Source organism: Aedes aegypti, chromosome 1 (genome assembly GCF_002204515.2).
Source record: "Aedes aegypti strain LVP_AGWG chromosome 1, AaegL5.0 Primary Assembly, whole genome shotgun sequence".
Taxonomy (NCBI): domain Eukaryota; kingdom Metazoa; phylum Arthropoda; class Insecta; order Diptera; family Culicidae; genus Aedes; species Aedes aegypti.
The window spans coordinates 35860530-35878263 of NC_035107.1; the positions used below are offsets into that span (position 1 = coordinate 35860530).

Here is a 17734-nt window from a genome sequence, read left to right on the forward strand (position 1 = left end):
AACTTCAAAATCAGTTTTTCTGTCCAAATCTAAACATTATTCAATGAAAATGTGTTCACTGTGTTTCGGTTGGAGAATAGAATACAGTGAACACATTTTCATGTAAATTTTCTTGATTTTTGACGAAAAAACTGCTCTTGAAAATTCCGAAATCAATGATGGATCCTGCCCCCTTAAATGAGCGGAATCTGGTGCACTGATGGTAGTTGTTCAGTGTCTGTAATTTTTAGTTTTTTCTGTGTCCAATTGTATAGTTAGTACCTACTTATCCATCATTTGTGTGACTGTAAATCTAAATGTGTGTAATTTGACTTTTAGAAATTGATGAAAATTCCATCTTCGTCAGTCTTGGGTGCTACTTCTCCAGTTACCCCGAACCACAGACAAACAGACGTCACACTCTCACTGATGTCCATCGACCACCCTTTTAACGACCAATTCAAATATATGGTAGGTGGCCAATCCACCACCCGCAGCGCTCGCATCGTTTTTGTTCGCGTTTGACGTTTACACACTACAGCCATCTGTTGGTACATCGGCCAAACACACCGATTTTAGCATTGGGCGTACATGTTCTCTCGACTATGATTTTGAACGCGATTTGTTCTAAGTGTTACGTCTGTTTGTCTGTGCCCGAACGTTTTGGATCGCCAGGTCCTTTTCCACTATACGTACTGGCAGAGTTTTTGCAGTCTTCCACGAAGTCGCCTACATGTACCTGGTTCCCTGCTGAATATTATTTTCGCAATTCTTTCTTCCGACATTCACACTAAGTGACCAGCCCACTGAAGTCTGCCGTATTTTACACGTTCAATAATATTCGCATTGTTATACCGCCGTGAATCGCAAGTCAGTCCCATCTGTAAAAAGTAGGCATTGAGAAAATGGGCTGTGAAGTTTCCAAATTCGTTTTCCATACGAATACCGTGCACCCCCGCTAATTTGAACGGTACCTCATGCAAACCCTTTGGGTTTCGTTTTTAATTTGAACATCTAGTCACCCTAGAAACGTGTTTCTGGTTACCTCTTTCACTGTTTTGTTTTGATTCTGCGCTCCGTTCCACAGCGTTGCATTTCACTTTTTCTCTGTTCCTTGAGCTAAATGACGTTTGAACCATTTTAATCTGAACGATGTGCAAATAAACGGGTACAGATTAAAAAGCGTTTAGATTAAATGTGGTCAAACCAACGGGGGTACCCGGTAGGGATTACGTTGTCCGTAAAAGGCCCTATCCGCAACCGCAATACGTCTTTTCACTTCGCGAGAAATGTCGTTGTCACATGTCTAAAGTGTTCAACAAATTCTTCAACAATTTCAAATATATCCCTATCAAACACTACCTCAACATGGGGGACGGACCTGGTGTAGTGGTTAGAACACACGCCTCTCACGCCGAGGACCTGGGACCGAATCCCATCCCCGAGATAGTCACTGAAAATTTGAGTGACGACTTCCTTCGGAAGGGAAGTAAAGCCGTTGGTCCCGAGATGAACTAGCCCAGGGTTAAAAATCTCGTTAATAAAGCTAGAAAAAAAACTACCTCAGCACCTACATCACCAAGCCTACCTCTATATCTACCTGGAATTATGTACTTCATTTTGGTTAAAATTACGCTAGGTCAGAAAACAACAAAAAAGGGGGGATTTGTTTGCAATTTTATTGGATTTGCAAAATTTAAGCAGTAACAGTTATGTAACATGGAAACCTTACATATAGAAAATAGGAATATCATTGGCCAACAGTGGTTGGGCACACTTCAAGTAATCAAATCGTAACGAAATGCGATTCAAAACCTAACGGATAAAAACGAATGGAACTCAAACGACTGAAAACGCTCGGCGAGCCGATATTGTGGTAGGAAAAGTCAATCAACGATAAATTCAGGCAATTCGTCGTACTTTTGCCTGGAAAATTCGTGCTCCACGTTCACGAGCAGCAAAGAGTGCGATTGACCCACTGCTGCGTGAGATATTTTCACACCTTCCATACCTGGCACCAGTTTCGGCTTCGAAGAGGACTTCACCTCATCGCCTAGGCCCTAGAAAAAGAGTGATACCTACGTTATAGAATAAACTGCCTAGCAGTTTGGCAGTTACAACTTACCAGTTCACCGTACGTCGGAGAGGCTCCCCAGGCGATCAACGAATCGTCGGCGGAAATCAGAATCGACGAGTATCCCGCTCCGATGCTCGTTACCTTCCACCCGGTCAAATCCTGCACCGGTTTGGGGTACATGTTGGCGTCGGCGTTGACCCTGTTCCGTCCGAACAGGTGCACACATCCGACGTCCGTGATGGCCACGCTGAAGGCCGTTCCGCAGAACACACGCAAAACTTTTCGCTTCTGGATGTCGAAATATTTGTTGAGTCTGAAGAGAAAGAGGGGGTTCGGAAAGGAATGAATACTTTTGGCAAGTTATTTCCTAGTTAGTATCTTTTGGCTACCTGGGAACCCATTCATCTTGTGGCGAAGCATGTCCGAGACGGCCATATCCTCCGAATCCCCAGGAAAAGGCTCGATTTTTCGAGTCAATGGCAACCTAGAAGCATGCATCAATTACTTCATTTATAGGAAAAGTTTAATTTTGTGCTGATGATGAATAAAAAAAGGTCTCTCTAGTCTGAAAGCAAAGCCAAATAGGAATCAAGAAAATGAAAGCAAAACTAACAGGAACCAGACGATAAATGATTGATTTCCCATAGCATCCGATCAGACATTTTTCTAAAATATTTCTAAGATTCTTTTACAAATTCTTTGTAATATTTCGAAGAGTATTATTATTCGCATTACTGTATGTATTTCTTTTTCATGCTTTTCTCCAGAAATGAGCTGTCCATACATTATTTCGTTTTAACTACCTTCATTAATTCAACCTACAGAAATACCTCAAAGATTCATACATTCAAGTATATCTACATTTTTTTTCTTTATTATTGAGATTTTCAGCCCTGGGCTGGTTCATCTCATATCTACAAATATCATTTCAGACATTTTTCAAGAAATTCCAAGACCTCCATTTATTCAGTGATTCCTCCATCGATTTCCCTACAACTATTTCTCGTTTAGAACATCTTTCAGAATTCAAAAAGTAATTTCTCCAGAGATGCCTCCAGGGAGTTCGTAGGACATCCTACGAAATTGTTGATCAGGATCTTTTGAAGATTTCAACCAACCTTTAAGGATACCTTCAAAAATTTCTTCAGAGATTCTGTTAGAATTTTTTTAATGAAGTTGTGGTGTGTTCCATCTTTACTAATTGGCAGCTCTACTCAATCTACCCGCATTATCATCTCCATCTACCTGATAGATCAAAATCTACCAGTGTTCAAAGAATAAACAAATTTATCGAAAATTTTTGGAGAATTGTTTGGAAACATCCGGGCGGTAGGGAGCCGGATCCTATTCTTGGCTCTTTTGCAGACAAGCGACAAACTTCTCCGGACCCATCTTAATGAGTTCCGCTCCGATACCATCCTTCTCAGCTGCATTGTTATTCTTGAGCTGGTGAACGGCATCCTTAATTTCCCTCAAAGTGGGAGCTGGTTGATTGCTATTGTCCAACATTCCGACGTAGTCATTTCTTCCGCTGCTCTGAACCTCCGTGCCTGTGCTCTCAGCGCCATGCAAGTGTTCGTCGTAGTGCTGCTTCCACCTTTCGATCACCTCGCGTCCGTCCGACAAAATGTTCCCGTCTTTAACCCTGCACATTTCGGCTCGCGGCAAGAAGCCTCTGCGGGATCCGTTGAGTTTTTGATAGAACTTTCGCGTTTCTTGGGTGCGGAGGACAGTTCGGTTTTGCGTCGTCCGATAGATTCAGCTCACGGTTTCGCGCGTGTTTTCGTCGCTGGAGATTTTTTTTGTTTTTTTTCCTGTTTTGGACCGTCTTGCTGGGTAGTGCTTTGTGAAGCCCATGCAGGACAGTTCGGTTTTGCGTCGTCCGATAGATTTAGCTCACGGTTCCGCGCGTGTTTTCGTCGCTGAAGATTTTTTTGTTGTTTTTTCCTGTTTTGGAGCGTCTTGCTGGGTAGTGCTTCGTAAAGCCCAAGCAGGACAGTTCGGTTTTGCGTCGTCAGATAGATTTTGCTCACGGTTTCGCGCGTGTTTTTGTCGCCGGAGATTTTTTTTTTTTACGCGTATCGTTATTTTATACAATCCGATGACCCTGGAGGGATCGGACTGCACAATCGACAAGCATTTCGCGAAATACTATTTATACTATAAATAAGCTATTGTTTTCTCTTTTGATTGCCGGCATTCAAAAGATTAATTTGAAAACGCTTAAGCAACAAATATTTATGGTCTATCGCCAGCTTTCTAGGCGAATCCTGACAATATACCTTCCCCAACCTCCAACTCCGTAGCACTTATGAGGGTGTCGCTGAGTCGGTGGCCTCTCATTAAGTAAGTGCTACATCAACATTTTCTTCCCCTATCCCAAGTTACGGTAAAGGTGGGCGTGGCCGGGAATAGCGATATTCATGCTTTTAGTTTTCTTGTTTATGATTTGAACAAGGTATACTCCCCTGCCTTGTTCTTGAAAGTAGTCAGGATGAGATTATTAAAAAGAAACATGAATGTTGCTAGTATCCAATCTACGAAGTATACCGTAACTACGCTAACGCTAACGCTAACTTTCGCGTTTCTTGGGTGCGGTGCAACAGCTCCATTTCTTCGCATTCAGTCTCCTGTAGCCGGCGCTTTTTGTCCTGGAACAGACGGGTCTGATGCTTCTGCTTCTGTCTATAACGTTCCACGACAAGTACCTTGCTGCAGCATTACTGTCCGCGCTGCGTCGTTCTCTAGTGGATAATATCCTCTTATTAATGTATTCGAATCCTCTGAGCACAATCTTAATAGAGAAACTTAAAAGTAGATGGAAAACCTTTTACCTTTTAATTCCGCCCCCTAAATAATTATCTTTGACAGATACGCGTATTTCAACTACCAGTTGCAGTCTTCTTCAGTGTCGAATGGAATGCCTGAAGGAATTTTTGCAGGAATGATCGGATGAACTTTTGGAAAAAAAAAATCTGCAGAATCGGCTAATGTGAAATCCTAAATGAACTTTTGAAGAATGAAGATTTACCTTGGAAAATGTTGCAAAGAACTGAAGCAGAAATCTTTGGGTGCAATGCTGAAGAAATCACAAGTTAAATTTATTGATGAATTCCTTGAAAAGTTTTTAATAGATTTTCTCAAAAAATCCTTAGAGGAATTTTTGCAGCCTGGGAGTAACCGTGAATAAATTCTTAGAGGAATTTACATGAAAATGCTTGGTAGAATAACTGAAAACCCGGCATAGGAATTCTTCTGAGGTTTCTTGAAAAACAACCTAAACAAATTTCTTCGAAGAGTTTAGAATAAACCTTTAAGGAATTTCTTGTAGGAACTCCTTTACTGTCCATATTCGCATAACAGTTGTTTATGAGAAATCCCATAGAACATGGGACTGTTATGCGAATATGGGCAGTTTAAGAATCGTTAAGACATCTCCTACTGTTACAACTGGAAAAAATACTGTAAAAGTATCTTGAAAAAGTCCACAGAGAGTAATCTGTTGTTCAGGACAATCAGAAGATGAAGATGACGGTGTAAATGTCACTATTAGACCGTTGCAGCCGATGCTGCATTCGGTAGACAATAGTTGTGACAATGCTACCAGCGAAACGGTTAGAGCGGACAACAAGTCAGTGCCAAAGAAGCGTCGCGGGGTGTGTGGATCAGCACGCCGAAGGCTTCAGATACTGATGAAGGGGGGAATGGATTATGCTGCAGCTCGGGAGCGGGCAAAGCTTCCACTAGTCAGTACTCCGAAGAGATCTAGGAAGTCAGATCTGGACCACACCAATAGCAGCGAAGAAAAGCCTGCGTCAAAGAAAATCTGCGATGACCCCACATCTGGGAAAGTAGAAGCTATAAACAGGTTTGCAAAAGGCTCACCATGTCAGGTAAATGTGGCAACAGCGGGTCGGAACAAGGAGAAGTATGCCAGGGATTCAAAAAGTCCTACGTACTCGTGATCCGAAAATAGTGCAGGGTCAGGGACGAGAAGCCCTCCCTGCCCCAACTTACAGTGAAATTGCTAGCAGGGTTAGGCTGGGGATTATGCCCAAGCATTATCCCGCAGTTGAGCTGTCAACCAACCAACAAGAAGTGGTTCAAGAAGCCCTCTTGTTAAAGTTTGTACAGCAACGCCGAGAGCAGTTTAAGCCCAAGTTTGCTTGCTATCGGTTCAAGCCTGGGTACTTGGTGCTCACTTGCCAGGACAAAGACACAGCTGCTTGGGTTAAGGAAAAGCTCCCATCGTTAAATCTCTGGGAAGGAGCCAATTTGGTTGTAGTGGACGAGGATAAAATCCCACGTCCTGAGGTACTAATCGGTTTCTTTCCATGGAGTTCCAAGTACGACAATGCCATGATTTTATCCCTCATTGAGAGCCAAAACGACAATCTGTTGGCCGATGCGTGGAGGATTCTACACCGCCACGTAAAGGGTGACCATGTTGAGCTTGCCCTAACGGTAGACGATTCTTCTTTGCAGAAGCTCGATGAGAGGAAGTTTGTACTAAACTACAGGTATGGGCAGATTCAGATCAAGAAGAAACGCCCTTTATTATCTAACAACCCATCTATTTGCCCAAACGATATGGTCATGGATTGTGATGAAGTTAAACCGGATCTAATCGTTCCAGGGCCGAGTGGGCTTAGGAAGAATGGTAACGGAGACTCTAAGAAAGCTCAGGAACCTAATTTGGAAAAAGTTAGTGGTATTGCCGAGTGCAGCGGTCTAGATGGTCAAGGGCAATCTAATGCCCCTGAAAATCTACACTTTAAAAAACTTAGCAATACAACTAAAAAAACAAAATCGTCGGTTAATAACCGTCTTCAACAGCGGGAATAAGTGCCCCAGTTAATACTAAGTTTATAAATAAATAGTTATACAACATAAATGAGTTTTATAAAAGTTATTCAAGTGAATCTTCACCACGCATCGGCAGTGCTCAGCAGAAGATTCACTAAGGAAAGAATGGACGTAGGGCTAATTCAGGAGCCCTGGGTAAATAATGGTAGGGTATTGGGATGCTCTTCATCGGATTGTATACTTTTGTACGACGAGAGTCAGGCTAAACCAAGGACAGCTATTTTAGTAAGTAAAAGGATGAAATTTGTCCCAATTACTGAATTTATCACTAGAGATATCGTTGCGATTAAGATGGAGGTACCAACACTCCGAGGACAAACAGAGGTATGCATTGCCTCAGCTTATTTTCCAGGATATGTTGAAGATATCCATCCATCTTCGGTCGTAATGTTCGTTAATTACTGTAAAAAAATAAACGCCCAATTTATAATAGGGTGCGATGCAAATGCCTATCATACAATATGGAGCAGCACCGATATTAATAAACGAGGCGAAGACCTCTTGAACTACATTTCGTCCAATAATATTGACATATGTAATAGAGGTAACTCGCCGACATTTATCAATGCAATTCGACAGGAGGTTCTTGATCTTACGATCTGTAGTGACTTGTTGTCTGAAAAGATTGTGAACTGGCATGTTTCTGATGAAGAATCATTGTTAGATCACAAACACATCAGGTTTGATTATAAAGCCGGATTACTTTTATCAGAAAAGTATAGGAATCCTAGGAAAACTAACTGGGATCTCTATCGGTTTCACTTAATGAATGACTTTCCATACAAAGGTGAGTTAATTAAAACATATTCACAGCTAGAATCTAGTTCTGATGTGATTATTGACAAAATGATCACATCATATCACGCCAGCTGTCCTATCAAACATAGGATGTCCAATAGAGATGTTCCTTGGTGGAATGATAGGCTGGCAGAATTGAGGAAGAAATCTAGACGATTGTTCAATAGAGCAAAGACTACTTCAGACTGGGTCACATATAAACAGGCCCTAACAGAATACGACAGAGAGTTGAGGCAAGCCAAACGAAAAGATTGGAGACGGGTATGCGAAGACATCAATAACACTCCTACAGCTGCAAGGCTTCATAAAGTTCTTTCAAAAGACCACTCAAACGGTCTTGGCAACCTCAAAAAAGAAGATGGCAGTTTTACTGTTGACTCTTCTGAAACATTGGAAGTTATGATGAGAACTCATTTTCCTGGATCGATCCCATACTCGGTTGAAGCACAGGAATTGGATAACGCAAATGCATGGTCATCAGATGCCTATCAGAAAGCTTGTGAAATCTCCACACCATCAAGGATCGAATCAGCATTGAGTTCTTTTCAACCTTTCAAATCTGCAGGAAAAGATGACATTTTTCCAGCGTTATTACAACAGGGTAAAACTGTGCTCTGTCCACTTTTAGCGGAAATATTTAAAGCCAGTATAACACTGAGTTACATACCTAGTTCATGGAGAAAGGTTCGAGTTATCTTTATTCCAAAATCCGGTAACAGGGATGAAACGACTCCTAAAGCTTTTAGGCCCATAAGTCTTTCCTCCGTTTTATTAAAGACAATGGCAAAAAATAGTCGATGACTACATAAAGTCAACGAGTTTAGCCAGATTACCTCTTAGTAAATTTCAATTTGCATATCAAGCAGGTAAATCTACAATAACGGCGTTACAATCGTTAGTTATTAAAATCGAGAAATCATTTCAAGCCAAGGAAATAGCTGTAGTGGCTTTTCTTGATATTGAAGGCGCATTCGATAATGCGTTGCGTTGCGTGGTAAAGGAGTATTTCGTAGATTGCATACTGAAAACTGTCATGTTAGTTGCTTTGCCACTCTTATTCCAATTGCTATCCAATCGAAAGTCAGGAATGAAAAGACATGACAATGTCCATTGCCGGCCACGCCCATCTTCTCCGTTACGAGGAAGGGAAAGGAAAATGATGATATGACACCTACTTGAAGAGAGGCCAGCGACTCACCGACGCCCTCATAGATGTCAAGGAGTTGGATGAATGGAAGGGTGATGGTCTAGGATTCACCATAAGCGAGTGATGCGACTGGGTTGAAATTTAGTGTAGGTGTAGTTAAGTATACTTTTTATAATTGGGTGTAAGTGTGAATGTAATGGTTTAATGATTGTTGGGAGTGCCGCAGCTAAGAAAGTTAATGTCACTCCATGCGCGTTCGTCTTCCAGGGATGGGACACAGGTATTTCCACCTAGTGCCCTAGCTAAAAAGCTTTGGTTCGAGCGCCATTACTCGCTCTCTGAAACGAGAAAATAAATTGGCCTGTCTCCATGATACAGAAAAAGCCCAGATTGCATTAATATATGTAGTCTAATCGGAACAAACTCACCAAATACATTCATATGTCTAAACGCCGAGTAGAAAACCGTTTTCTCAAAAAACTTCAACGATTCTATAGGAAATTTGAATTGACATCCTCTGAATGGTTTCGTTGTAAATAGAACTTAACGGCATGGAACTATATGATTTTTCTTCTTAATTTGTCAGAATCACACTTTTCTCAAACGAAACAAAAACTATCCGGGTGGCGTGGCACCAATGGGATCATGTCAACACCAAGCACGCCACAAGCCATCTTCAAAATCTTCCATCAAAACATACACTTTGATTACAGCACAATCAGCCAATTCTATTGCAGCTATTTAGCGTTGCACTAAGCACTACAACCCGGAACATTGCACCTGCCAATATCGGCGGAATCACGACCAACGGGAACACAAAAAAAATGTTCAGGTGGCATAGCACCATCAGCCGAATCTAATTTTCACTATCCGAAAACGCGGAGCAGAGGTAAACGTGACAGAAAATTCAAAACGCAGCCGCCCGCGCGCATGGCTTGCTGCGATCTCGATCTCCTGAAGGCGCATTCGATAATGCATCTCATAACTCCATACGTTCGGCAATGGAATTAAGGGGCTTGGGTAGATGCCTTGTTGATTGGATAATGAAAATGCTAAAAGATCGAGTAATTTGTGCTCATCTGGGAGGTGCGCAACTATCTATAAAGACGATAAAGGGTTGTCCTCAAGGAGGAGTACTATCACCCTTATTGTGGTCATTTGTAGTAGACGACCTTCTTGAAAAGCTAACGGACCAAGGTTTTGAGGTGATTGGATATGCAGACGATGTGGCTATTGTTATTCGTGGAAAATATGAATACACGATTTCTAATCGGTTACAAGCTGCACTAAACATGACTCTCAAGTGGTGTAGAAGAGAGGGCCTGAATGTAAATCCTTCTAAGATTAATATTGTTCCTTTTACCAGAAGGAAAAAAATAACTCTAACACAACCTTCTCTAGATGGGGTCCAGGTTCGGTTTTCGGATGAAGTTAAACACCTCGGTGTTACTTTAGACAATAAACTGAACTGGAACTCACATCTAGAAAAGGTTATCACTAAGGGTACAAATGCTCTGTGGGTGTGTAGTAAAGCTTTGGGGAAAACATGGGGACTGCGGCCAAATATGGTTCTTTGGATATATTCGGCAATAGTTCGCCCAAAAATTACCTATGCTTCTTTGATATGGTGGCCCAAAACCAATGAGGTAACCACTCAAAAGAAATTGGATAAATTACAAAGGCTTGCCTGTATTTCGATAACAGGGGCAATGAAAAATACACCATCAGCCGCTTTAGATGCCCTTCTTAATATATTACCTTTACATCAATTTGTTAAACTGCAAGCAGCAAAAAGTGCCTTACAGTTTATCCGTTATAATGAAATATTGGATGGAAATCTGGTAGGACATTTAAAAATCATCAGGGATTTCAATCTGAACTCAGAGATAAAGACAGTAGGAGACTGGATGACAACGAAGGCAAACTATGATGCTCCTTTCAAAGTGATTAAATTAAGCCGATATATATGGGAGTCTGGTGGGCCGAGTTTACGTCCAGGTTCTATTAGTTTCTACACAGATGGGTCTAAGATAGGTGAAAATACAGGAGCCGGAGTTTTTGAAGCAGAAATTCAAGCAATTATAGAATGTGCGAATATCTGTATTGAAAGGAAATACAGATTTGCTAAAATCTGTATTTTTTTCGGATAGCCAAGCAGCTCTAAATGCACTAAAGGCATTCACTTGTCAGTCGAAGCTAGTGTGGGAATGCATTCTCTCTCTAAAACAATTGGCCAGTATGAACGAAGTTACTTTATACTGGGTTCCCGGCCATTGTGGAATTGATGGAAACGAAACTGTCGGCCGTTTAGCAAGACAAGGTTCTTCAATGAATTTTATTGGTCCCGAGCCATTTTGTGGAGTTTCAGAGTGCGCTCTGAGAGCAAAACTTAAATCTTGGGAAATGTCTATGGTAGAATCCAACTGGAATACCACAGATACATCAAGACAAGCAAAAAGGTTTATAAAGCCCAGTGGTTCAAAAGCCCAGGCTATGCTAAATTTAAATAAAAGGGATCTGAGGGTAATAACCGGTCTGTTGACTGATCACTGCCCTAGTAGGTATCATCTGTATAAAATTGGGAAAATCCAATCTTCTGAATGTCGTTTTTGTCAAATCGAAAACGAAACTGCTGAACATATACTCTGCAGCTGTGGAGTTTTGTTCAATCAAAGAAGGTCAATCTTTGGAAAAGGGTTATTAGAGCCAGTGCCGTAGCGTGCGGTTGGCCAGGTTGGCACCCGCCAAGGGCGCCAGCCTTAGGGGGGCGCAAAAATGCGTCAGGCATTTGGTAAATTCTTAAAAATATTTATTAGTAAGGGAGCTTCTTCAGACACTATTTTAAAGAAATTCTTCAACGTAATAATTTTTAATTTTTAAAAGATTGATCAATATTTTAATGATGAGTTTAATTATTTACTTGCTTAATCTCTGAGTGATCTTAATTGTATTTTTAATAGCCGTTACAACTTGTTTAAGTGTAAATCAAGTTTGTGGGTTTCAATTGTAGGTTCATATTAAGAAGAAATAAGAAAATACTCAAATAAATTTTAAGAGATTATAAAGAAATTTTGAAAACACAACACAAACAAATAATTTTATTTAGCTTGAACGAAAGTTAGTGCGTAACAAATCTCACTGAATCACAAATTATATTTCCTCAAAATTCAGAAAGAAATGCACATAATCTTTCACAGGGTTCTTAGAGTACGGTACATAATTATCACAAAAAATATACGGTACATAAGTTCACATGATAAAGGTGAGTTTCTGGCGGATTTCTTTTGTAAACTTCTTTCAGAAAAATTGTCACAGAATTCCTAACAATACTTCCGGAGAATTAGTAAAAAGCAAACAAGAATAAAAAAATCCAACACCAAGAAGGCGAAGTTAATTTATTAAACAATTTCCTATTTTTCCATGTTACTATTTAGAAATTAAACTTTTAAATGCAATCTAGACGAAACACAAGTTTTCTTACAATTTAGACTGATTCTACCATATGGACGCCATTCACCGCTCCTGCTCCATTCACCGCTCATTGAATTATTTTGAATAATCTGAACAAATTTTCGCAATAAAAGTCATCAACATGTATTAGTATACCAGAACGGATTGTATCAGAATGAAATATATATGATTTCAAAAAAAAAAAAAAATAATTTTAGGCTGTTTAAGGCGGTAAAGATGAGTTGAACAATGATTTTATTATGGCAGATCGAAAAATGCTTCATAGCTGCCTAGAACCTCATACTTAGGATGAGCGGTGAATGGCGCCCTACACATGTATTATTGGCATACATGTCATTCGGTACCATTATGCGTTGTTCACATTCTAACTTCTTTCCTACAAAAAAAAGTTTTATCTTGCGTCTAGCGCAAAAAGTTGCGAAAAATATCGAAAAAACGGATTTTTGACAGAATTTAATGTGTTGAAATGCTGTTAAATGAGCGGTGAATGGCGTCCTTACGGTACTTAAAAATATGAAAAGCTTTTTAATTTTTTTTTGAACTTTATCCAAAGGATTAGAAGAATTTTCTTCAATTTATGGGAAAATTCTAGGCTAAACAACTGTAAAAATGTTTTCTTGATGAGTTTATAAGAAAAATCAGTATACAAGTTTCAGCAGTCTCTTTATTTTTGTTAAAGTTGAAGTTGATTGATTCACTGCTGGAAAGTAATTTTTTGGCCTATCTTGATGCATGGGAAATTCCTGCAAGGAAAGGAAGCGCATTTTCTGATCGCAGTACGCAGTTGAAAAGAAATGTCAGTTCAAACGGGTGTCGCTGAAGAAAATTTCTGCAAAGAGTCGGCGAGAAATTTCTTCTGCGATTTCTTTTCAGTAGCAAATCAGGCTTAACCAAAGACAAATGTAGTAAGAACATTGTATTCAAGAGAATAAAAAAAATGATTCAGTGATTTTAAAAATAATTTCTAAAATGTTATGCTCATGATTTTGCAGATACGTCTCATGAACAATAATTTTGTTATGAATTTCTTCAAAACATCTTTTAGATAATCTTCAACACTTATCTAGAAGAACTACAATTTACTCTAAATTAGTGAATATTTAAGTCTCAACAATATTTTGGTGGATTTTGATAATAATTTCACAATCTATCTATTCACAATGAATCTGAAATTAAGGCATATAAACGGAATGCATAACGGTAGCGCTATTTTCAAATAGATTTAATGTGGAAAATGGCCCACATTCATGATATAATTTATTTGAGGGCCTTTTCCCACTCTAAATTCACTTTGGCTGTAGATTAAGATCCAGTGATGTTAGTTTTATGTACACCGTTTATATACATGCTTGGATGTGTTACGAAAACTTTAATCACATACAAACCTGAATCATGAAAAGAAAATTGAACAAGGGGCGCCCAAAAGAAGGTTTGCCAAGGGCGCCGTGAGGCCACGCTACGGCTCTGATTAGAGCCCCTAGAAATCTGGCAAAGTAATCCCCACAGGGTTATAGACTTTATAAAACAAGTCCAGCCTAACTGGGATCGTGTGCTATATCAACCAATGTCTATCACATCTCAGTTTTGACAGGATATTTGATAAGCACCAAATCAATTATGGGTCATACCACAATATTCCTAAATAATGGACGAAGTGGTTAAAATAGGCTCTACAGTAAAGGAGTAAAAAAGAATCTGTTGTTTAGCATCTGGATTTTGACGCAAAATCTTTTGTCATGAACATATTCTACCATGAATTCCTGCCTCAAAATATTTTTCCTGATTTTAATCGTAATTTCCTGATAATTCCAGGTTTTTTTTAGGTAGTAGGCACCCGGAAGTTACGTTGAAGTGTTCAACGATTCCCTGGAGCAATATCTGAAGGAATTGCTGAAATGTAAAATGACTGGGAGAATTGAAGGAGGAACTCTAGATGATATTCTGGAGGGATCCCTCTCTAAAAGTAGGTACCTCAGAAGATATCTTCAAGGAAATCACTAGAATGATTCCTGAAACTTTTCCTCGAGGAATCTAAAGAGATATTCCGAAAAAAAACCTGTGGAATAGGCCATTAATGGTGTCTGAAGGTTTCTCTGGAGCCACTATAATTTTGCACCAGGATTCACTGCAGACAGATTAACGAAAAAAGTGACCATTTTGGTTAAATCAGAGGCTATATCTGGACAAACCTGATAGTGGTATTGGTGAACGTGATCGAGTTGAGTTGGGGGCGATGTGGGGTATTTAGAGGTGCGGGCGAACATCAAATTAGTATTTGTGAGAACATAAGTGTTGAAGTGGTAGTTGTGCAATGCCAACTTCGGCGAGCCGAAAGTTCACGAAGTAGCCGAAGATGACGTCACGTTGAGAAAGCTGCGAACAACATTTTTCGCAGCCTTGTCGTCACCATCAGCTGATCGTTTTGTTTACATCTTTTTCGTGACTAATACAAGCAAACACATACTAAGAGCCGGACCTGTTATATATGACATTGAGTTGGGGGTCAACAGCGTTTTGCAAAGCCAATGTTTACCAATGTCGATGTGCCCTTTTGAAATGTTTGTCCAGATATCATGTAATATGTAGTAAAGGATATACCGTGTGGTTATTTCCGCAGGCAAAGTCCAAAATCTGAACGTCCTCGATCGGTATGGTGCGGCCTTCATTGGTCTTCTCCACGAACGTCACAATCTGCCTCGGAACCGTTTCGTAGTGGTACGCCAATCGATTGGCCGTGATGAAATACTTGCCATCCGTGTTGTGACCCAGCTGACCGTGTTCAGGTAGCCCAAACGAGTACAACCTTCCGTTGATGTCCAGTATCATGGAGAATTCGGCCCCACAAGCGACTTTTACGATGGGTGGACCCGTGTACTTCAAACGAGTTGCCTTTAATACTGATGGAATCGTGTGGCCAACGCCGCACTGACCGTGTCGGTTGTCCCCGCAGGCGTAAACGACCCCGTTATCGGTGAGGAACAAAGTGTGATTCCTTCCGCAAGCGGCCTGGACCACTTTCACGTCTTTCAATCCGTTCAGCGGAGTTGGTTTCTCGAATGTCCGCAAATCGGATTGACCCAGCTGACCGTGCTGATTGCGTCCTACAAAAAGCCATTGAAGATTCTATTTTTTTACCATATCGAATGTCACCTACCGAACGCAAGCGCTTTCCTGTCCATAGTTATCAGCACCGAATGTGCCGAACAACATCCGGTTACAGCTGACCGATACTGAAATAAGTTCATGATCATTTCAATTAACCATCGAAGTCTACCTCCCGTCCCTTACCATTTCCGACGTGAATCGATGGAAGCTGTAGAGATTGGGCCGCACGTTGGAGATCGGTTTTGCCTTGGGACCGCCCGTCAGTTCCCATGTGACCAGGCCAGCGATCAGCAGTTTGCCCGGAGGTTGCTCATCGAAGCGTTTCATCAATTTATCCGATAGTTCGGCACCAGCGTCATCGTCGACTGTGGATTCTTCAACCGGAACGTTGTCCTCTTTTGCAACCTTCGGAAGTTCCTCAGCCTTGGGCTTATCATCGGGTTTTTTAGATGGGATCTCCTCTTGCAGTTTCTCACGCTTTGGAGGGATGTTTTCCTTCGGCACTGTTTTACGCTTCGGTGGCATGGCTGTGTTGAACCGTAAGAATCGTATTCCACATTAATAATGTGGTAGGTAATATGGAAAATGGTATGAAAATCGTATGCAACGAACATTGCCCTTAATAACTTTCAAAGAGATTCTACAGCCCCATACTACCCTATACGATTAGGTGTAGAATTGTTCTCCATCCTCCATCTCCGAAATTCATTTTTTTTTTTTCAAATTGTTGATAATGCGAAAATTACTGTCATTTACATACAACTCATATGGAGTGTTGAAGGGCACTTACCTTTGCAAATCACTTTATTTATCTCCTAAACGGAAAATTCCAGTTTTGAGAACGACGGAAGAGAAAATTTTACAAGAGACACAACTCATACGATTTACGCACCCGAGCATCGAAGCTTTTTTCCCTTTTTTCAGCAAAACAATCAGTGTAAACGGGGCTGAAGTTTCCATTTTCGATCAATTGATAGGGTGCTGGACATTCACGTCTAAAAATGGCAGTGCGCTATTATGACCTACAAAACTGTTGCTCGAATGTTGTAAAAAGCAACGACAATATATTTTGTCAGGAGGTTGGAAACTCAGCTTCAATGGACCAATGTACATGTTCCTCATATCATCCAATCAAAAACGGAAATACTGTGTAATTATTATATAAAACTAGTTCCAATTCAACAAAATGCATTCAAATCGGTGCTGAAAAGAATTGGATTGTTTAGGGGTATTGTGTTTTTTAAATATTTCAATTCTACGCTAGAAAATGAGCCAGAACCTAAAATTCCATAATTTTCCGTGTACTGGAACTATATTTAAAACACGTTTGAAGTTAGTATGGAAACCATTTTTGAATCACCGCTCATCGAATTTCACTACGGGACGAGCTGTCATTATGCAAATTGAAATGCCATTGAGTCTACAGATTGAAATCTTCATTAATAATTTCTAATGTCGAAATTACGATATTTAAGTTCAAAAATAATGTGTTATACTTAGAAAAACGTGCTCTTTCTATTAAGCTACAATGAGCTAACCCTGATAGTAAACGCTATATGTATCGCATATATTTGTGCACTATTGGATTCGCATATAGTATTAACTTGAGGACGGAAGAGGTAACTTCAAGTTATATGCAACACATATGATGAGGTCCTCGAAGAAGCATGATAGTATTATATGCAATCCATACAATTTCTGCAGAAGAAAGGTGTGTACCAAGGGGTGAATCACTTGTCCAGTGCACATCTGATGTACCTACATCCATTTGCATCAAATGCATTTTTTCGCAATTCGCATCAACTTAGCTTTGGCGTTAACAACACCACCTTATCAACGAATCATGCTATAGCAACGCATATTTGTTTGTTGGGAATGTTTTTAAATGGTGTGTTTTCCTTTAATAAAATTCATTTTCTGATCCGTTATTGCCTTTTTCAGGTTATCTAAAATGGCCGTAGGATTTTTGAGGAAAACTTTTGTCATAAGTCTTGTGGGTTTATTCACAAATTTCATAACGCCAAAAATGGTCATTTTTGACACCCACCCATCCCCTCGTAACGCTATTTGTATGACCATTTTCCAAATTTTGTATGAGCTGTAACATCGCCAAGACACCCACCCACCCCCCTTCAGCGTTATGAAATTTGTGAATGAGCCCTGTTCTGTGTTCATATAGCAAACGGAACTACTTGCATGCAGGAGTAGTTAGCAAGCAACTTCTTTCTAGGGAAGGCCACACTCTGTGAAGTTTGTCCACCCTTCTGAAAGTAAATTAGATTTAAATCACT

General features: G+C 40.2%; 1 protein-coding gene across 1 annotated transcript; it reads right to left on the minus strand.

Annotated features, from left to right (window-relative positions):
• Nucleotides 1-1644: 1644 nt before the first annotated feature.
• LOC5578706 (protein RCC2 homolog) lies at nucleotides 1645-16373 on the minus strand. Its single transcript, XM_021839415.1, has 7 exons — nucleotides 16234-16373; nucleotides 15627-15970; nucleotides 15493-15568; nucleotides 14937-15439; nucleotides 2446-2540; nucleotides 2105-2369; nucleotides 1645-2039 (listed from the first exon to the last, which is right to left on the minus strand). The coding sequence occupies exons 2-7, from the start codon at nucleotides 15966-15968 to the stop codon at nucleotides 1866-1868; spliced, it is 1455 nt and encodes a 484-aa protein (XP_021695107.1). The 5' UTR covers nucleotides 15969-15970; nucleotides 16234-16373; the 3' UTR covers nucleotides 1645-1865.
• Nucleotides 16374-17734: the final 1361 nt, after the last annotated feature.

Bases quoted from the DNA above. Each gene is read 5' to 3' on its own strand.
- LOC5578706 (XM_021839415.1), bottom strand. From the start codon at position 15,968: ATGCCACCGAAGCGTAAAACAGTGCCGAAGGAAAACATCCCTCCAAAG. The intron at 15,569-15,626 runs GTAAGGGACGGG...AACTTATTTCAG, and splicing joins ATCGATTCACGTCGGAAATG to TATCGGTCAGCTGTAACCGG. The intron at 2,370-2,445 runs GTAGCCAAAAGA...CTTTCTCTTCAG, and splicing joins CAAGATGAATGGGTTCCCAG to ACTCAACAAATATTTCGACA.